The 22097-nt window shown below is 41.9% G+C and overlaps 1 protein-coding gene across 12 annotated transcripts in view; it reads right to left on the bottom strand.

Annotated features, from left to right (window-relative positions):
* The window catches only part of LOC147178114 (serine/threonine-protein kinase BRSK2-like), a 172696-nt gene that overhangs the window by 3548 nt on the left and 147051 nt on the right, over window positions 1-22097 (bottom strand). For 5 of the 12 annotated variants that reach the window (XM_086072184.1, XM_086072185.1, XM_086072188.1 and 2 more), the window contains 6 exons: window positions 13150-13807; window positions 10788-10836; window positions 9445-9568; window positions 8375-8555; window positions 5710-5802; window positions 3706-3753 (listed from right to left, as the gene is read on the bottom strand). In XM_086072184.1, the coding sequence (XP_085928310.1) occupies window positions 3706-3753; window positions 5710-5802; window positions 8375-8555; window positions 9445-9568; window positions 10788-10836; window positions 13150-13807 (1153 nt within the window). The remainder of the gene's footprint in view (window positions 1-3705; window positions 3754-5709; window positions 5803-8374; window positions 8556-9444; window positions 9569-10787; window positions 10837-13149; window positions 13808-22097) is intronic. The other 7 variants (XM_086072189.1, XM_086072186.1, XM_086072191.1 and 4 more) reach the window with 3 other exon arrangements.

Below are 22097 nucleotides of genomic sequence, written 5' to 3'. Positions count from 1 at the left end.
GGGCTTAACATGAGGAGAGGGATGAGAGGAAGACTGAAGCTGGAAAAAATGAGACTTTGGTTTCTTTGTGATCACACAACATCCGCTTTGACTTGAAGCATCCTTACTTCTGTCTTTCCTGGTTCGTTTGACTTGAAGATTTGAAACTTCTCTATAACAAACGAATGACTAACTCTGCTCAATTTGGACATTTTCACTTAGGGGTGGGTGTACTCACTTTTATTTTATTGAGGCAACAATACATTTACACTGCTATCTATATAAGCTATACTCAGACTAGCCTGGAAATCCAGACTCACTCGCGGCTTTGATGTACTATTCATCCACACACATGGTAATGTGATTGTGTGTAATATGTAAGTTTATTTTTCATACTATTTTCATTTTTCATTGCTTGACAATGAAGCTCTTTTTAGTACTTCAATGCTAATATTATGTCATCATTCAGCTGATAAGACACGTCACAACTGCCAGTTTGACAGCTTCTGAGCAAGGCGGTAGTCGTCGCCGAAACTAGTCAAGGTAAAGCGCAACCTTTTTTTCTTTAAAAAAAGAAAACCACAGGATGATATGTCATCATTTAGCTAGCGGTTTGATTTACAGGTCTGGCCTCTCCACCAGGTTTGATAGTGCCAATATTTTGGTTTAATCTCCCAGCCAATCTACCACCGGCGCAATGAAACAAATTCTGATTGGCAGCACAGATAGTAAATAATTTCACCATCTGCGTGTGGTTTGTGAATGAGACGCTGTGTGTTTGCTCCATTTTTAACGGTTAGCACCGTGCAAAAACCACACAATTATTTCGTGGATTATTTACATACATTTATTTACGTATTTATTTCATGCTATTTTTAAGAAAGCACGCAGGGATCCTATTGCTCAAAAATTTGACGTGGTAGAGTCAATCAGTTTTGGTGTTCGCACCCAAAAATTAGTTAAAAACAGCTGTCAGACCTAACTCAACAAAAATTTAGTTCCCCAGTGTTATTGTACATGCAAGCCGCAAATATGCTAATACAGTATGTCCTTTTCTCAGTCACTTGCTGGTTTCATCTGTTTACTATCTGTAAGGTCACAAAAATGTAGTTTAGTGTCAAAACTGATTGGTTCATTAGTCAGTTGGATCAGTTTGAGGTCAACCATGTTGAGAAGAGTACACCAAACAATAAGGGGGCTAATAACGTAGAGATGATTTAAGGTGTCCCAGTTTGAAAGCACAGAAGTGAAGATACTGGAAAATACAGAGCAGAGAGTTGTTATGTGTAAACACTAGTGAGGGATGCATGAGTGCCAAATTGATAGCCATGTTTGCATCAGTCTCATTTTCTTCTGCTGAGATGGAGAGCTAATTGGCACCGTGGAAGACAACTCATGACAGTGGCCCACAAGAACCACACAACCCTTTTGTTTCTACAGCCCCCCATCCATTGGACATTTTTCATTTCAAGAGTAATATATTTACTCATCTAAGAGTAAATATAGCCATCTGGAGCTCATGGACACTAATATGTGAATGTCCAGGCCTTTACTGAGACTACCGCTTGCTGCTTGTTTGTTGGTCTTGTTGCCTTCAACTTTGTCTCCACAAATTGGTTGATATCTGGCATTGAAAAATGTTTCTTTGCAACAGGCTTCAAGAAAGTGACACTTTTGTTGGCTTGGGAAAAATATATTGTGTTCCTATGAACATTTTTCAAACGTTGACTTCTCCCTCTTTTAGGGGTGTCAGGCGATTAATTATTTTATTGTAAATAATCGCATGAATTCAATAGTTTACTCCTGATTAATCACACATTTTACATCAGTTTTTAATTTACAGTAAAATTTACAATAAAATATTTTCTTTTAATAAGTTTTCATACTCTTGTTAACAAAAGTGGGGAAAATGTTAAACTAATAGAAATATGTCATTGATCCAGTATTTTATAATAATTCATAACATTGAGTTAAAATTAAAAAGTTGTACTGTACTGTAAAAAAACAAGTGTGATATTGATTTGTGTTGTCATTTTTCTGCCACCAGATGGCATAATTGCATTTGTAAGACGTTGGTGACAGCTCAGTGCATTTTTCTTTTCATATTAAGAGCTATCTAATCTTTAACATGAAATGCACATTTTTAAAATTGTAAAATAAAACTTGACCCCAGTGTCCACAATTATATGCGTTGTCATTAAATGTATTACTGCTAAATGTTGACGTGGACGTATCTGCTGCGGTGCGACTGGAATTCCCCCAGTACAGGCTTTCCAAGTAAGGGGCGGTCATTAATCGTGCGTTAAAAAAACATTGTGGCGTTAAAGAAACTCAAAATTAGCGCACTAATTTTGACACCCCTACTCTTACACTTAAAGTAGAGAGTATCAATTTGTGTTGAGAAGGGCGAAACAAATAAAGTAAAATGAAGCGAGAGTGAGGACTGAATGTGTGTTGTTTGCCAAGGGCCGGCATAACAGCTTTTAGAAAACTGCAGTTGTTTGTTTTGATCATGTTCCTCTCTCATAGACAAAGAAATTCAAACAACATGTAGACTTCAGGTCTTAATCCCTCCCTCCACTCTGCACCAACTGTAGCTCAAATCTCATATTTTGAATTTATTCATTGTCATTCTTATTGTTAATACATTTATTGTGTTTTATGTTCTATTCTATTAAGAGTAATTTGTTACAGCGACAGTTGAGTTGAGTTGCATTTGATACATCATTCTATCAAGCATGTCATAGATCTGTCTTTCATTGTAGAAAAGTCTTCCAGAGCTCCTGTTAGCTCTCCATCTTACTTCCGTCACAACAACACCCATCCATTAGGACAAAGGCAGTTGGTAAGTGCAGTAACACATTCAAGAGAGGACAAAACATGCATCAGTATAGCCGACTGCCGACAAATAAATAAATGCACTTTTATGTTAAAGGGTTAGTCTTCAAATGTTACTCTATCTTGTCACCAGTGTTGTTGTCATTAATAACTTACCATACTTGCACTCCAAAAACAAAGTAACTTGCATTCATGATACATCAGGTTTTGCTGTGGCAAATTTTTCAAATGGAAAGCTGATAAGGAAGGGTTGTACAACACACCACGATTTCACGATTGCCATGCAAGGTTTGCACAGGTACACATTGACTAGCAGACACACTAACACAATCGTTCTATTTACTTGAAATTTAAGTCAAGTTGAAATTTAATTATTTATGAATGGCAAATACAGGTCAATAAAGTAAAAACCCTGTTTGGCTCAGGTGCTAGCTAGCTCCCAAGCTAGCTACCATGGTGCTTGTTTACCTGCTAGAGAGCTAGCTAGCTAGTAGCTAGCATCATTGGCTAAAGCCAAACTGGAAGGGTTTTTACTTTCTGGACCTGGATTTGCCACCCCTGATTAATATGATTTTAATGTATTTGCAGGTTTCATTCCATTTCCACCTCTTTAGCCAGTGAACTGCTTCAAACTAAATCAGCTGCATCCTGTCCTGTTAACTACCATGTAGCCATCATAAATTTGACCTCCATTCCAAATAAACTAGCCTGTTGTCAACAGTAACCCCAGTCAAACTAAGAAATGAGCCTGCTACACACACTTTCAGATTTACACGTTAGTGCAAACAGGGTGTGCTGGTCACTGCCTCTAGCATGTTGCCAGTGCGAGTTAATTAAAGCCAGAGGTTAGGTACTGTATTTTGCTCAGGTAGTCATTCTGGGTCTTACCACGCTTGACGGGTTGGCTTGGACAAGGGGCCGAGCATTGACTGCCATCTGAGAGCAGAGGTCAGTGTCAATACAGCTACTGCTACATAATACGGTTTCCTGTTAACTCATTCAAAACCAAAAATGTATAAATATGTTTTTTAATACTTTGTCCTTCACTCCCCAAAACGTATTTATATGTTGTTGTTTTTTATTTATTTACATTTTTTATTTCTTATGCCAGAGCATACAGAAGGCTTTGATGCAGCTTCTTCCCTGAAGAGGTGGTTTAAAGCAGTTATTACAAAAATGGCCAACAGGTGGCAACAGAGTATAAGAGATCAGCCAGGGCCATGTTGCAACAAGCTATTTTTGCCAGTGTTTTCAACAGATTTGTGAATAATGATGAAACTTAGCTATATTTTAATGCTAATTGCTGTAAAATGGTAACAGATACAAATATATATATTTTCCTAAAGATAGAAGAGACTCTAATCTTTCTTTTGGTAGGTTCCATGTTTTTATAGCAATAGAACACATTATTCTGTGGCCCTTGCAAAATCCGTCAAAAGAGCAAAGGAGGTTGCTTCAGTGAAAATGGCTGGGAGTGAATGAGTTAAAAGGAATTGAATGGATTGAAATATGCATCACAGTCATGTGATCTCACATTACAGTATTAAAGATGCTGTTATTAAAATACTATATCGTATGGCAGGCAAGACACCCAGAGCCATCCACACAGTTTGGCACAGATGCACCAGCCCATGCTAATATTTAGTGTGCCAAATTTTATATGAAAAAAGCTCTGTGTTAGCGTTTAATTGAACATGCAAGTTCATAATTTTATCCAAATGAGATCAGAGAGAAGCTGTTAATAATAATAATGATAATAAGCAAGTGTGCAGTAACGCTAGACTAATATGTGAGATTCTACATCCACAAGACATGGTTGTGGCCTGAATTTGTGCATACAATTGTTAATAAAAGTTAATCACTGGCAATAGCTTGGCACACATGTGATGATGCACAGTGGAACATTTTTGACAGTCAGCATTTTTTTAAACCATTCATTTTATATTGTTTTTTAACCATTCATTTTATATTGTAATATGCTGTAATTAGCTATTGTCCCTAACTTTCCACTTGTAATTAATTAGTTTATATTATTATAAGTAATTTCATTTGAATATATACAACTGTACGGGGGCCATAAATCTAGATTCTATTGATTAGTAAAAAATAAATAAAATCTACAGTTCAACAAATTTTAAAATGGACCACTGACACATCAGATTGTCTTCTACATGTCTTTTGAATATTCTCTGTTTCTGATTCTTGAAATTTGTAAAAAATTATGAAAATGTTTCATTTTAGGAGCTTATTAGTTGTTGTCTACAAGTAAAACATGCGTTCTGATGGCAGCAATGTATGCAAGACACAGACAGCAGTGCAATTGTAACATGTGGCTGGGTTGTTATTGTGCTTCACCACCATTATCATCTCAATCACCACAGAACGGGGAGAATGCTAAAGCATCACACTAAAACACAGAATGGGTAGTCACACATTTGATCTTTCTTTTGAAATGTCCGTCTGTCTATAGGCAGCCCAAAACATCCTGTCCAATCCAAATAAGATGGTATACCATTATTTCTGATTCTAGTGTTGAGGTTCTTTATGTACACAATCAGCAAATTGATAACCTGCCTTAAAAAATGAAAATAGGAACATTTCAATTCAAAGCCAATTATCAAAAAGTGGCTTTTCCAAATAGCTGTGTGTTTCTTCTCAAAGGGGATGAATTATAGGAGGGATATATGATCGTTTACATCTTTAGAGCCATTTGTGTGTGTTGCAGGTCATGGTATGCTGGCGAGTACATGCATGTTGGGAAGCTATGTGCAAAAGCAGTGTTCTAAGCCGAGCTTAGTGGGCCATAGCCGAGTGAGGCAGTAGGGAGCTGTGAAGGAACGGTTTGGGGGATAAAGGAGTAGTCGGGTATGGGTGGCGGGTTTGATTTCTTACCAGAGATCTGGGGCTGGATGCCCGGCTGGTCATTGGAGCTGAGCAATTGGGCCTGAATAATTTCCACCACACGCTTGAAACGTCGGCTGGGACCTGATGATTCAGCAAAATATTGTTATAACACTTAAGGCATTCATTCATTCATTAAAGACATCCAAGGAGGAAATCATGACACCCTTGATTTCCATCAAGCCAGACTGGATTGAGATGTGATCTGAGTGTTGTATTGCTTTCATGCAAGCATCCCTATCTCAATCATGGGTTAAAGCAAAAAAAATAAAAATTCATTTGACAGAAAACTTTTTATTCTTAAAATTACTGCGGTCAAATTTTGCAGTGCAGTGAGGCGCAGTATCTATCTATAAATGGTCATATTATGCTATGGGTTGGGAGTAGGGGTGTTGGAGAAAATCGATTGGGCAATATATCGCGATATTACAGCGCGCAATTCTCGAATTGATTTGATATGCGGCCAAATCGATTTTTAAACATACATTTTTTAATGGGAATACTCAACATAACGTCTTAGTTAGGGTTACGATTCACACATTAAGTATGGTAGAATGTTATATTAATGAAACATTAAGCCTTAATATTTTATTTCAGTGCTGTTCAAACATGAAACAGACTGCAACCTGTTTGTTAAATGCAGTGGCTCAGTTATAAGACTGAACTTTCAAATAAATAAATACATTTTCATACAAATCTTACAGTGTACATGTACAAGTTTACTGATTAGTATTTTCTAAATGTGAGTAACAAAAAAATGCAATAATCAATTTAAAGATTCGTATTGGGATTAATCGGTATTGAATCGAATCATGACCTATGAATTGTGATACTAATCTAATCGTAAGGTACTAGGCAATTCACACCCCTAGTTGGGAGCGTTACGTTTTAAATGTGTTTTGAGTTTCTAGTTGCCTGTTACAAAATGTAGTTAGTAGTAATGTAATCCATAATAGTATACCATAATAGTAAAGTAATGCAACTTGAGTAATATTCATGACTTTTGGATTAATCTAATTCCAAATATGATAATGAGGACAAACTAAAAATAAGTAGCACTACAATACAGTGGACCCCTGTTATTTGCATAGGATATATAGGGAATGCAAACTGAGAAAATCCCTGCATATACATCCATCAAAATGCATATTTTTATATTGTATACAGTAGACGGACAGACCGACAAACCGACGGACGGACGGATAGACAGAGAGAGAGAGAGAGGAGAGAGAGAGAGAGAGAGAGAGAGAGAGAGAGAGAGAGAGAGAGAGAGAGAGAGAGAGAGAGAGAGAGAGAGAGAGAGAGAGAGAGAGAGAGAGAGATAGATAGATAGATAGATTTTAGACAAGTCTCTCCCCATGGATTTTGGAATGACCTTCTGTTAAATATTAGGCAACCTCCCTCTCTACCCACTCTTAAAACACATCTTTGTTCTTTGGTTTTTGACTCGGCATAAAACTCATCATTGTTTCAATGTTTTATGGTGCCCACTGTATTTTGTTATTAATTTATTATTTGTTTTATTTACTAACCTACTTTATTATTTATTTTATTTACTGACCTATTTGTGTTATTTTATTGGCTTATTCATTTACCTATGGAGCCACAACATTACTTTATGTATCATATCATGCTAATTTAGCTAATTTAGCTAACGTGATAACTGGTTTACTACAGAAACATTAACACTGACACCACTAGGTTATATGCAAGGCTGGACTGGCCATCTGGCATACAGGGCAGATGCTTGGTGGGCTGGCCTCTTTTGGGGCAGATGCAGTGCTTTTTCACAATTATTTTCCTACATTTTACCACATTTACCAAACGGATTAATGGACTGGCCCACAATTTAGAAGGGCCAGTCCATTAATCCATTTCGAATATACATAGCAAATTGAAACATCATCAATGAACATCAGTGGCAGAACTACATGTTAGGCAATACTGGCTGGGATGGGTCAGTGGGCCGCAGTCAAAATGCCAGGGTTGATGTTTTTGTGCCAGTCCAGCCCTGGTTATATGTAGAAAAAACACAGTTAGGAGGTGGTTTAGGAGTTCCTGGTGAACTTGTTTCCATGAGTATTGCCTTTAGCCAACAGAGGGCGCGCTCTCCTCTCCTGAAAAGATGGAAGGCGTTCTCACGCTCAAAGCCTCGCCCCCTACCCAACCCCGCCTCCAACGTTAAAACACTGCTAATAAGTTGAAACTGAAAAAAAGAGAAGTGAAATTGAAAACCAAAGCGTTGAAACTGAAAACCTGTGACACTCGAAAAAAGAGAGTGTAAAAAAATTGAAGAAGTGCCAAATATCGGCGCCGATAATCGGCCTGGCCGATGGTCTATCCCTAATGCAAACCCAATTAATGTGCAGTCGACTTGTTAGAATACAATATATATTTTTTTTCTTTTGGTCACAGTTACAGAACACCAAAGAGTTATTATTTCCTATGAAAATATAGAATTAATAATTCTCATAATCTCTCATATTTATTTTCATATTTATGACAGTTAGTTTATTTTGAGTTGTAAATTTATTTCACTTACATTAATTATATCTTTTTCCCTCAGGAGTGCAAAGATTTTTGGCCATGCAGATAATTTAATAAACAGTGCTTAATGAAATAGTGGTGTGCAGTGCACTATGTACAAGTCGATGACCTGAGAGCAGTGTGAAGGTAACAGAGTAGATGCCGTTCTCCTTGGTGGCACAGGTACTCTCTGAGTAGGTGATGTCCACCTGGAACTTCACAGGCTTCTGGAAAACGGTTGGACCAGCTGTGGACTTGTACTCAGCTCGAAAGCTGGTCTGGGATATGACACTGTGGCTCAGACTGGGTATCTGCGCAGGAGAGAAGACAATTTCTGCTTCAGTGGAGCAGATGTGATGGTAGGTAGCATGGAGAAAAAAGGACACAGAAGAATTGATGTTACATTCTTTTTGCAGTGTCAGCACAGCAAGATGTGAACATATGCATAAAAATCTAGAGTGCATGGATGGAGTTGCATTTTTTAACTGGAAATATGCCATGTCTTTGTAAGTAAGAATACATGTTCCTCTGGAACCCATGGAATTAAATGTAGGGTTCCCCAAGGTAAAAATTTTAGGCCCATTACTTTTTAATCTTCACATGCTTCCCATTGGGGATGTCATCAGGAGATGAAGAACCTGTGATTTTTACCTGTATTTTTTGCCAATTCCCAGCCTTGCCTTCTTATTTCTCTTAAAGATTGTTTTGCATCTTCGGATCTAGCCTCTGTACAATTGTTCATGAATTCTTCTGAGAAAACTAAACTGTTGTACCTTTAATACAAATCTCTGGAGGTTGTTGTTATTGATGTCACTAACCATTGTTAAGGGACCCTTACATGTCACCCATTTCTGACATCAGTAGCTGCTATTTTTACTTTTCTAGTCTCCACATTTGATATCTGTTACGTAGTATACCAGTGGTTTCTTCTGTTTTTAGGGCATTCCACATAGTCTTGTGCAATAGCTATGATTAATTTCACATCTGCTCATAAACTTCACCATTGCTTGTTTTTGTTTTTCATTTAGGCAGCTCAATGATTTTCATGTTTGTTATACCTCTAAATGTGTCATCATCTAAGTTAAATCCAGAAGTAAATACCTGTAGTGTACCTGTAAGTAAAAGCTGCAATGATTATTCCTAGTTCTGAAATTGTTCAAGAAGGCTGTGTCTCAAAAAGAGACAAAGGAAGCGACCTACAGAGAGGAAGGCGTGGACAATGTCTGCCTTGATGGAGCTGAGAGGTTTGTCTTTGATCACAATGAAGATCTGCTCCTCCTTCTCCAGATTGATGAAGTTACCAAACCACGACTTTTTTGCAAGTCTACAGAAAAGTGAGTCAGAAAACATAAAAACTTATTAAAAAAATTATCATTCTGCAGTCAATACAACTAACTATTTAATAAATAATGAGTTCTGTATGTTTTACTATTTGCTTACCAAAGAAGTCAGTTGACAAATATCCAACACATACAGTTATATGAATGCAAAATAAATGTCTAAAATCCCCCTTCCTCCCCCTTGCTGCCTCTCCCTCCTCGCCTCTCCCCGCGGGGTGTCTGGGGGATTGGGGACTTGGGGGCGGCTGGGGCTGAGTTGGGGTGGATGGGGGGTGGGGGGTGCGGGGGTTGGGGGCCGGTGGGGTGCCTGGCGGGCCTGCAGTGCCCCGTCCTGCTGCGTTGGGTCGGGGGCGCAGTCCGTGTTGGGGTGGGGGGCGCTCCTGCTCCTGGGTTTGCTCTCCGGCCGGTGGCCCTGGCGGGGCCCGGGGGTCGTCTTTTGGAGCTGCCGCGGCCTGGGGGGCCCTGAGGTGTTGCGCTTGCTCTGTCCTGGCAGGGGTCGACGGCTACCCTCTTTGGTGGAGATTTTCATGCATGCCAGATCCACCACACCAGCATCTACTGAAACTCAGACACAATCTGCTTCCTCCTCAGGTCATTGAATCGGTGGAGGCTGGTGTCTGTGGATCTCACTCGGCTTCGTCTGTCCTTCCTTCCTTTCCTCAGTCTCTCCTTCGGTCTCTTGAGGTCTCCCTGATTTTTTATTTGTTTTTGGATTTGTTGGAATTTAGATGTTTCTTGGGTTGGGGAAGAATTCTGGTGGGTGGCCCGGTGGGTGGTGTCTGGTCGGTGCTGGATTTCACCTTCCTTGGTTTTCTTTGGTCCCCTCGGGTCTCCTGACGGCGGTGTTCGGTTTAGGTGAACGGTATGGGATTTTTTCTAATAGGTTTTTGGTGAGCTAACAAATACACGCACGCACGCACGCACACACGCACGCACGCACATACACATACTCACCCACATACAAAAAATAAAAAATAAATAAATAAATAAAAAATAATATATATATATATATATATATATAAAAAAAATAAAAAATAAAAAATAAAGAGCAATGATGATGACATTTCCGAATGAACAATACTGAGCTCTTTAGAAAAAAATAAAAAAATAAAAAATAAATGTCTAAAATATTCACACACAAAAACCTTTCCTCAAACAGTTTGTCATGCTGGAGAGAATCATAAGGTGTACTGTGTTACTCACTCTGGAGAAGAGTCCGGGGTGAGACTGGACATGTCCTCCTGTGTGGGAACTGCACATGCAAAAACTTGGTCAGTAAAAACTTTGGTGTGTGTTTGCGCGCATATATAACAATCTTTTTGACCAAAACACAATGAAATGTATAACTGATGCCAATTGTTTTTAAGTTATATACCATGATTTTACCGGTCCGACCCACTTGGTAATATATTTTCCTCCTTGTGGCCCCTGAACTAATATGAGTTTGAAACCCCTGGTTTAACATGTTCAATGGATAGATGGAGATTAATAATAGAGAAAACTAACTCCGCACAGGAAAGCAGGAGTCAGGATTCAAACTCACAACTGGTAAACTGTGATAATGATAGTGTGCTATCTACCATGCTAGTGAATTGATTTAACACCCAAACATTACTAATTTTTAGTATCAATTGCAGATCTGGGTGAATGCAATTTTTCTCAAAATAATTACAATTTTTTTTTTTGGGGGGTACTGGAAAAGGGCTTCATGGTTTGTATTGCAAAACTATGTTATCTTTAGTTGCAGGGCTGAAAATTAACACCCGCCAAATGCGGGTTAAAGTTCATTTTGATGGGTGGTCATAAATATTTACTAGCCAATTTGGCTGGTAATGCAAGTTTCAAGGCTCGAAGTAAGCTTGTTGTGTAGTTGTGTGCATTTTTGCAAAAAGCTTGCTCTGAAAATGTAATTTGCGCACAGATAGAGGCACTCTTGAACCACGCCACAATAAAAGTGTCTTGTTAGGTGTAATGTATAGTAACTTTTATTTTGGAGGTGTCGCGGGAAGCGTGTCACGACGTGTCTTCCTTCTGGACCTTCACAATGAACATTAGCATTTTAGCAAGCGTCCGCGTCCCTTGCCTGGAACTCATTCGGGTTTGACAACTTTGACAGGAGTGCCATTAATCATGTTGATATTTCTGTTCCACCAAGAACCATTAACATTGCGAATATTTAATCTGAATATTTGATCAAAGCCTTTCATTCCCGATCAAAAATCCGATCATCCGCAGGTCATGCTTTGCAGCCTGCCTGGCCTGAGAGATCAGACTCAATTGTGGGAAGTTCAACTCTTCTTCCGCCCCCCTCCCCCCTCGCTTCACACAACGGGCGGCTCATGCGGCAACACAGAGATAAACATGTCGTCGACTCGAGAGCGCTGAATTCAGACTGACTGCGGAGCGGTTTCTGTACGGCATCCGTATGGACTGCAATTCACACCAAGTGCGTTGCGAGAGCTGTACGTGTGGGGAAATCTGCACCCGTGAAACCACAGGATTCCCCGGGATTCACGCTGGAATGTTGAGTTCACGCAATAACAACTGTGTATATAGAGCGCTACTGGTAAACAATAGCCATGCTTGCCTGTCGTCACATCGATATGCTTTTCGGAGATTATTTCTGGGATTTCTACCATGGGTAAGTGCGTTTTGTGTTTAAATAGTGTTTTTTTTTTTTTTTTAGCTAATTTTTTGTCTTTTAAGTGTCGGACTCATGTCAAGCCATGTAGCTTCCATCCTAAAAAACAAGTTCCCAAACGGTTTTATTTTGAAATGTACTGGAGCTACCTGAATGCAGACGCCTGAGTTCCTGTTTGGCTCGTGTTAAGTAAATATTGTTTTTGTCTAAAATTAAGGTGATTATATGGTGGTTGTTTTTTCTCTCCAGATAATATAGCCAATGGCACTTAATCACCATTAAACAAATTGAAAAAAAAATCCAGATAATGAGATTGGAATCGGTATCGGCTGATCTTACTCATAGATGATCGGTATCGGTATTGGCAGCATAAAACCCTGATCGGAGCATCCCTATACATCACCATACTCTCTTAGTTGAAAGTGTACAAAAGAATGTTGAGTTGGAGAAGATGTTTTGAAATGCTCACGCCATCGGGAAAAATAGTGCAGGCCTTTCACAGACCATGTGGATGTGAGAGTAAAAAAATTAACTTTACTATATGTTTCAGAATTACTGTATTTTATATAACATTACATGCTGCCATAGACATACTGCTGTTACTTCATGTTTAGGGCTTCAAAAAGAAAAGAAAATCTGGGAAAATCTTCACTGGGAAAAAAAAATGGCTAATGGAAATTATGTTTGGCTAGTAACTTTAGAGAGTCACCAACCACGTTGGCTGGTCATCAAAAAAGTTTATTTAGAGCCTTGTCTATATGTATGGATATAACTGGGTTTAATGCATGGGCTAAGTTTATAGTTAGCTCAAAAACGTCTCACCAAAGTATTAGATGGATAATATGTACAGGTAAAACACATACTATGTACAGGTAAAAATGGTGACCAAGTCACAATATGTCAACATCTCCACTCCAACTTTACCTTGCATTTTTCTGCGATGGAAACGAGGTGAGCCCAGGAAGCTGTTCTTGATGGAGTTGAGGCGCGTCCTCCAGGGCATGCCCCCGATCGAGGGGCTGGGTGGAGGTGTTGGGCTAGGTGTGCCGGTTGGGCTGTCCTTTGGCGTGTGCACCGGAGTGCCTTTGGGAGTGGGGAGAGGGCTTCCCCTGGGGGAGGGATGGGGGGTAACCTGCGAGTTGGGGAAAGATTTGCCATTGTGGTCAGGGTGCAGGTGGTGGCGGCGCAGGGGTGACATAGGAGGCACGGGAGATAGAGGGATAGAGAGCTTTGGGGGGACAGTAAGTGGGGGGTGGCGCCTCACACGGGGGCTATTGGGGATGCAAGGTGCTAAAGATTGGCTGGGTGTAGAGGGTTCGGACTTGGGGGTGGAGACGGTCTGGGCTGTGCTGGGGAGTGGGTTGGACCTGGTAGTCAGCAGAGGCTTTGTAGATACTTTGGGCTTGGCAGGGAGGGTCTGGGTGCGAGGGTGCATGAGGGGACACCCCATCTTGGGCTGGAAGGAGTTGGGAGGGCGAGGCCCCATCCCGTTAAGGCGGACCTCAAGTAAGTGGGTGGGGCTGCAATTGGGAGACTGACAAAGGTCTGGGGACTGGGGTGGGATGAAAAACCGCCGATTGGGCTGTGATTTGTCATGCACCGGTAAACATGACAACACAGTCAGCCAAGAGAAAGTGCGGCAGCCAGGGCATCACCATGGCCCAATAAAAGTTAATTCCCATGAATAAAAAGCAGCAGGAAATGAAATAAAAAACAAGCGTGTGGCAGATGGGTTGAGAAGTGGAGCAGGCAGGAGGTGGTGAGAGTGCAAGAAAGAAAGAAAAACAGAACATGCGATTAGCAAAGTGATTACAGCCAACCAGAGGCAGCAGTGGAGCATTCATGATGCATTAACAGCAGAGATGCACCGAGATCAAAACAAATGACCTAAGTTCTTGTTACTTTAGCATACAATGACCAATTTTACATATTATTTACACATTCTAAAAACAAAAATTGGGTCAAAATGGACTTAACCGTCTTGGGTTATTTAACCCAAAAATTTGGGTCAAATGAATAAAACACAAAACAACATGGGGGCGGCATGGCTCAATGGTAGAGAGGTCGTCTCCCAACCCAGAGGTTGTGGGTTTGATCCCAGGTTATTGTGACGATGCCGAAGCGTCTTTGAGCAAGATACTGAACCATCAGTTCTGCGTCATCAGTAGGTAAAATAAAGAAACGTGTTAAAAGTGCTTTGAGTACCTAAGATAAAAACCGTCATACAAGTTAAAGCCCATTTAACACAATTTTGGTGTTGTTTTGTACAAACCGTATTTTTTTCCATCCATCCATTTACTACCACTTATCCGGGGTCGGGTCACGGGGGCAGCAGCTTTAGGAGGGAAGCCTAGACTTCTCTATCCCCAGCCACTACAACCAGCTCCTACGGCTGGATCCCAAGGCATTCCCAGGCCAGCCGAGAGCCATAGTCTCTCCAGCCTGTCCTGGGTCATGTCCCACCGAAAACCTGCCGTAACATCTGCATCTGAACCATATACCCGAGCCACTTCAAATCGCTCCTCTTCACGCGGAGGAATAGCGGCTCGACCCTGAGTACCTCCCCGATGACCGAGTTTCTCACCGTATCTCTAAGGGAGAACCCGGACACCCTACGGAGGAAACTCTTTTCGGCCGCTTGTATCTGGGATCTTGTTCTTTCGGTCACGACTAACAGCTCGTGACCATAGGTGAGGGTAGGAACGTAGATCGACCGGTAAATCGAGAGCTTTGCCTTTTGGCTCAGCTCCTTCTTCACCACCACAGACCGATAAAGAACCTGCTTCACTGCAGACGCTGCACCGATTCGCCTGCCGATCTTCTGCTCCCTCCTGCCTCACTCGTGAACAAGACCCCAAGATACTTGAACTCCTCCACTTGGGGCAGGATCTCATCCCCAACCCTGAGAGAGCAAGCCACCCTTTTCCGATTGAGGACCATGGTCTCAGATTTGGAGGTGCTGATCCTCATCCCACCGCTTCACACTCGGCTGTGAACCGCTCCAGTGAGAGTTAGAGATCACGGCTTGATGAAGCCAACAGCACCACATCATCTGCAAAAAGTAGAGATGCTATACTGAGGCCACCAAACTGGACCCCCTCAACGCTTGGGCTGTGCCTAGAAATGCTGTCCATAAAAGCTATGAACAGAACCGGTGACAAAGGGCAGCCTTGGCGGAGTCCAACCCGCACTGCGAACTAATCCGACTTACTGTCGGCAATGCGGACCAAACTCTGACATAGGTCGTACATGGACCGAACAGCCCGTTTCAGGGAGCTCGGTACCCCGTATTCCCGAAGCACCCCCTACATACAGGACTCCCCGAGGGACACGGTCAAACGCCTTCTCCAAGTCCACAAAGCACGTGTGGACTGGTTGAGCAAACTCCAATGCACCCTCGAGGACCCTGCTGTGGGTGTAGAGCTGGTCCACTGTTCCACGGCTGGGACGAAAACCACATTGCTCCTCCTGAATCCGAGATTCGACTTCCCGACGGACCCTCCTCTCCGGCACCCCTGAATAAACCTTACCAGGGAGGCTGAGGAGTGTGATCCCTCTATAGTTGGAGCACACCCTCCGGTCCCCCTTCTTTAAAAGCGGCACCACCACACCAGTCTGCCATTCCAGGGGCACTGTCCCCGATGTCCATGCAATGTTGTTGAGGCGTGTCAACTACGACAGCCCCACAACATCCAGAGCCTTTAGGAACTCTGGGCGGATCTCATCCACTCCCGGGGCCCTGCCACCGAGGAGCTTTCCAACCACCTCAGTCACTTTGGTCCCAGAGATAGGAGAGCCCACCTCAGAGTCCCCAGACTCTGCTTCTTCAAAGGAAGACGTGTCGGTGGAATTAGGGAGGTCTTTGAAGTATTCACCACACCGATTCACAACGTCCCAAGTCGAGGTCAACAGCACCCCATCTCCATTATACAAAGCGTTAATGGTGCACTGCTATCCTCTCCTGAGACGCCGGATGGTGGACCAGAATTTCCTCGAAGCCGTCCAGAAGTCGTTTTCCATGGCCTCACCGAAATCCTCCCATATCCGAGTTTTTGCCTCAGCGACCAACGAAGCTGCATTCCGCTTGGCCAGCCGGTACCTGTCAGCTGCCACCAGAGTCCCACAGGCTAAAAAGGCCCAATAGGACTCCTTCTTCAGCTTGTTGCCATCACTTACTTTCAAGGATAGCCGCCACGACAGGCACTGACCACCTTACGTCCACAGCTTCGATCGACCGCCTCGACAATGGAGGCGCGGATCATGGTCCACTCGGACTCAATGTCCCCCACCTACCCCAGGACAAGGGAGAAGTTCTGCCTGCGTTGAAACTTTTTTCCCTCACAATACGTTTGGGTTTACCAAATCAAGTCTGACCGGCATCTTCCTCCGCCATTGGAGCCAACACACCACCAGGTAGTGATCAGTTGACAGCTTCGCCCCTCTCTTCACCTGAGTGTCCAAAACTCGCGGCCGCAAATCCGATGACACGACTACAAAGTCGATCATGGAACTGCATCCTAGGGTGTCCCGGTGCCAAGTGCACATATGGACACCCTTATGTTTGAACATGGTGTTCGTTATGGACAATCCGTGACGAGCACAGAAGTCCAATAACAGAACACCGCTCAGGTTCTGATCGGGGGGTGGGGTCTCACTGTCATTGCCCACATGAGCATTCAAGTCCCCCAGTAGAATGAGGGAGTCCCCAGGGAGAGCGCTCTCCAGCACACCCTTCAAGGACTCCAAAAACTGCTGTTTGGTGCATATGCACAAACAACAGTCAGGACCCATCCCCTCCACCCAAAGGCGGAGGGAGGCTACCCTCTCGTCTACCGGGGTTAACCCTACGATACAGGCGCCATGCCGGGGGGCCATAAGTATGTCCGCACCTGCTCTGCGCCTCTCACCGTGGGCAACTCCAGAATGGAGAGTCCAACCCCTCTCGAGAGGATTGGTACCAGAGCCCAAGCCATGTGTGGAGGAGAGTCCGACTATATCTAGTCGGAATTTCTCTGCCTCACCCACCAGCTCGGGCTTCTTACCTGCGAGAGAGGTGACATTCCATGTCCCAAGAGCTAGCTTCTGTAGCCGGGAATCGGACCTCCCCGGTCCCTGTCCTTGGCTGCCGCCCAGCCCACTATGCACCCGACCCCTTTGCCTTTTCGGGCTTCATGGGTGCAGGCCCGACCACCAGGTGCTCGCCAACGAGCCCACCTCCGGGCCTGGCTCCAGAGGGGGGCAACCCCCTTTGTAACCCGTGTCAGGGCAAATGAAACGTCCATCCATATATTGTGTTCATCACAAGGGGTCTTTGAGTCGTGCTTTGTCTGGCCCCTCGCCTAGAACCTGTTTGCCATGGGTGACCCTGCCAGAGGCATAAAGCCCCAGACAACATAGCTCCCAGGATCATTGGGACACACAAACTCCTCCACCATGATAAGGTGCCGGCTCACGGAGCTTTTTTACAAATCAACCCTTTTTTTGGAGGGGGGGGGGGGTTCAGTTGAACCATCTTTGTAAGTTAAAAAAAAAGCTGGGTCAGTCCTTTTTTTTTAACCAATTTGCGTTATTTTGTACCCAACTGTTTTTAGAGTAGGCCATTCATCTTTACAAAATTTTATTTTTTCAGTCACACTTTTTTCAATTCTGTTAAAAGTAAAAATTTTATTTTTACCCCCCCAAGAACTACTTTATTTATGCCGATGTGGTACTCACATGACATTGTGTCAATCAAATCAGTTACCTTGTGGACCAAACACCCCCTACCCCCCTCCCGGGTCCAACAAGGCAGTTTAAGCCAGATATATCGGTGCATCCCTTAACCACTAGCAAGTGAACCAGTTGAAAGCTGACAAAGCTTAACCCTCCACCCAAGATAGGGGAGTGCATGCATTGTAGTGTTGTAATCAGGGTCAAAATATTGTCAATCCACAGCGAAACAAACTGCAGCAGTCAACATAAGCTTCCAGTTTGTTCTTGTGGCAACATTACAAAACATGTGTGACAACCACTTTACCACAAACGATATTTCACAGACTACAAGCACATGCCTGTGTATGTGAAAATGGCATAAAACAATCAGCCTTATAAGTAAACCTTGTAATGTAATGTTCGCATACGTCACATAAAAAGATCAGCAAAATGAATTGAGAAGTGTAATTCAGTCCTTTGGTGCTGGGAGTGCTGCATCCACGAATGAGCCACATTTTGGGAGAATCAGTCAGTGGCGGCTTTTATGCAAAGACAATTGCATCTGCATGGGTGAATACCTCCGGCTCTGACATTAGCAGAGAATAAGGGCCCTATTTTCATGTCCAGTGCAAGTTGACGCACTGGTTATTGGTATTGTGCCAGCGCACATAGAAGAAGGCAAAGTTTTGCTCACTTATGCGCCGTTGCGAGATGGAACACAGCCAACTCGCAGCTCAACTCATACCCAGTGAAATCAGGGCAGTGGAAGCACACATTGTGCAATCAGAAATTGACTCACCGGTTTCTGAGAGATGAGATCAGCCGTCAGCGTGTGCAAAAATTTGTTTATACAGGTAAACGGAAAGATCTCGCTTTGCAAATGATGTAAACATGGGAAATTGGAGACCCCTGATCGTGTGTGTGTGCGTGCGAATTGTGAATATCTACATGGTGTGTGGAATTTGTTTCAACAGTTGTTGTGACTTACATGATGACCTGTGTTGTCACTAATGCGTTACTAAGTAAAGTAGTTTGTAATATGATTACTTTCTTTCAATATTAAGCAATCTAACGCGTTAATTTTTCCAAACCAGTAATCTGATTAAAGTTACTTTCCTAAGTGGCAGTAGGTTACTATTTATATTACCTCATAATGTATGTAGAATGCAGAATTTTGTTGTCTATTTTGAAGAGAATTTCGAATGTTTCTCTTGCATTTGGGAGGGACGTCACATCGCATGTCACGTGTACCAACGTGTGAGCGCTCGGAGCCCGGCCAAAACAATAGACACTATGACGTAAACAATGGAAAAAGCAGGAGGAGCTCCACAAACGGGTGCATTTGCCATTACTTCACATTTTTGTCCAGTAAAGATGACAAAAACCTCTCAGGCCTTTGCTCTGGCTCAAAAACACTGTCAACCGCTAAAAACTCCACATCCAATTTGAGGAAACACTTGTTATCACAGCACAGGGCGATACAACTCGAAGCAAAGCCGACAGGTAAGGAGACAGCCAGCAGTTCTATAGCTACTTCAGCCTCCCACGGTACGCAAACAGATTAAGATGGATTTTAGTAAAAGAGCACCAGCAAGTGGGAGTGATCTGAAAAAAGTTGGTCGGGCAATATGTTACAGAGGAAATGTGTCTATTGAGTACTGTTGACTCGCCCTCTTTCCGTGCAATAATTGTGTAATGTCACCCTTTTATTTAAATTAACAAACGCTACTGTTGGCCGTAGCCGTCGGCAGAAAATAGAAATACAACTCACGAGGGCTAACAGAAAAGCCAAGAACAAACACACGCAACCAACCCGCACGTAACGTCCCTCCTCTCGCGCAAGACCTGTGTTGCGTTTACTAACAGTCGGACATAAGATTGCTAAACAGAAATGGAAATACTGGAACACACTTAATTCGTTACACTAGAAAAGTTCCATATTAGCAATAGTGCTGAGCTGCCCCACAGAGTGTCTTTCTCTTCGAGAAAGAATATGCCACAGCAAAAAAGAAAAAAAAGGCTATCTGCATGACTGTAGTTCAGTTCTGGTACTTGAGAAAATAGAAAAATGTTATAGTTACAGTTTCATCAAGCCTACATGTAAATGTTATAGTTACTGTTTGTAACCAGCATGCAGGTGTAACGTGTTATAGACCAATTTATATATTGTAAAACCAGAGAAACAGAAACAAAGAAACATGTTCATGTTTCAAATTTATGCACTTTCATAAGCATTATTTAAGTAACCGGTTGTTATTCTTATGTTGAGGCACCAAAGAGCAGAAATTGGTAAAAAGTAACTGAGAAGTTACTTTTTAAGTAATTTTGTTACTTTGGTAATAAAGTAATCAGTAAAGTAACTAGATTACTTTTTAAGGAGTAATCATATTGCTTTTTCAAGTCATCTGTGACACCACTGATGATGACCAGATCACATTGTATTTATGCAGAAATCCAGGTAATTCCAAAGCATTCACACTTTTTATTTCAACTGTGTATTAAAAATGAAATAAAAAAATAAAGCACATTGACTTGGCTAAAAGCCAACCCTGCAGGATACTTCATGTCTAATCTAATAGACACAACATTGTGAAAATCCATTTCATTAGAACAAAGGATATACATTATTATTAGAAGCAACATGCAGCGTTTTCTTAGAAGCAGCTAAAGAACACTGTCATTTAATTGTTTTCCATAGCTCAACATCCAAGGACAAATCTATTTAGTTTCAATGTCTTCTTTTTTTTCTTCTGAAAATATTGCCAGGCCAACATAAAAATTATACAGAGCATATACAGTTGGTTGAATAAAGAAAAAAGCAAGGTTATTTTGTAAAAAAAAGTGAAGCTGAATAGTGGTAAAAATAGGGCCATCATTATTACTTTGTAGCTATGGTGAGGTGCAAAACAAGAAATGACATCACAGCAAGTGAAAAGTCCATTGTCAACTTGCCAATCAAAAATCAAAAAAACATTTTCTTCCGTTGAGTCCTTTAACTGCATTAATCTCTAGCGACTATAAATACTCAGCATTACTTCATCACGACAAACACACTTTCACTGTTGTTCATTTCAACCTAATCCCACCTCACACAACCTGCTACAGGCTAAAAATATGTCTAAAAATAGTACTCACGGCAAAGATGTATTTGCTTTGTTTTTGTAGCTTAGAATGCTGTTATTTTGGGAAGAAAATTAAACTTTCTTCTGTCTATCTGAGCTACTGACTATAGGGAGGTCAGAAAATATTCTGGGAAAATATGGATGCAACGAGTACCGTTCAGTACATTCTGCTGCTCGGTACATTCTGCTGCTCGGTACGTTCTGCTTATTTTATTTATTTATTAATTTTGCAGTTATAACCGAGCCCACAGTGGGGAAGGGCCCCCTTTTAAATGCTGCAGATAAGTCTGGCAACAAGGAACAAAGACAAGGAGCAAAAACAATTTATTAATTTTCACAATAACCGTGGGTGTGTGTGTGTGTGCCTGTATAGGCCGATAAATGACCCTCCCCTGTGAGGCAATATTCAATCAGTGTTGCGCATGTGGCTTCAAAGTGCAGCACACAGGCGTGGTGAATTGCAAAACATGGCCAAGTCGCGACTTTGCAATAGTAGGAAGATGCTGGGTGCCAGGGCAATAACAGTTAAGAAGAACTGTTTTAAACTACTTTATTGTCATACGTATACATTTAGTCAAGGAATCAAAGGCAATTTACAATCCTGAGTCGCTTTTAACTCATTCAAACCCAAAAACGTATAATAGTTTGTCCTTCACTCCCCAAAACTTATTTATAAATTTTTTATGTTTTTAATGCTAGAGCACACAGAAGGCTTCTGACATGAAGAGGTCGCTTAAAGCAATGGTAGTTATTACAAAAAAACGGCCAGTAGGTGGCAGTAGAGTATAAGAGATGGCCATGTTGCAACAAGCTCTTTTTGCCAGTGTTTTCAACAGGTTTGTGAATAATAATGGAACTTATGAAGCTATATTCTAATGCTAATGGCTGCAAAACGGAAACAGATACAAATATACTTTTTTTCCTGGTGAAACAAGAGGCTCTAACCTTTCTTTTGGGTAGGTTCTATGCTTTTATAGCAATAGAAAATAATATTCTGTGGACCTTGCAAAACCAGTCAAAAATGTTCTAATATTAACTCTTTGACTGCCATAAACGTTA

Source organism: Leptonotus elevatus, chromosome 3 (assembly GCF_054856555.1).
Source record: "Leptonotus elevatus isolate MCC_2025b chromosome 3, RoL_Lele_1.0, whole genome shotgun sequence".
NCBI classification, from domain to species: Eukaryota; Metazoa; Chordata; class Actinopteri; order Syngnathiformes; family Syngnathidae; genus Leptonotus; species Leptonotus elevatus.
The sequence above is the reverse complement of the archived record's forward strand: the minus strand, read 5'-3'. Positions and strand labels throughout refer to the sequence as shown.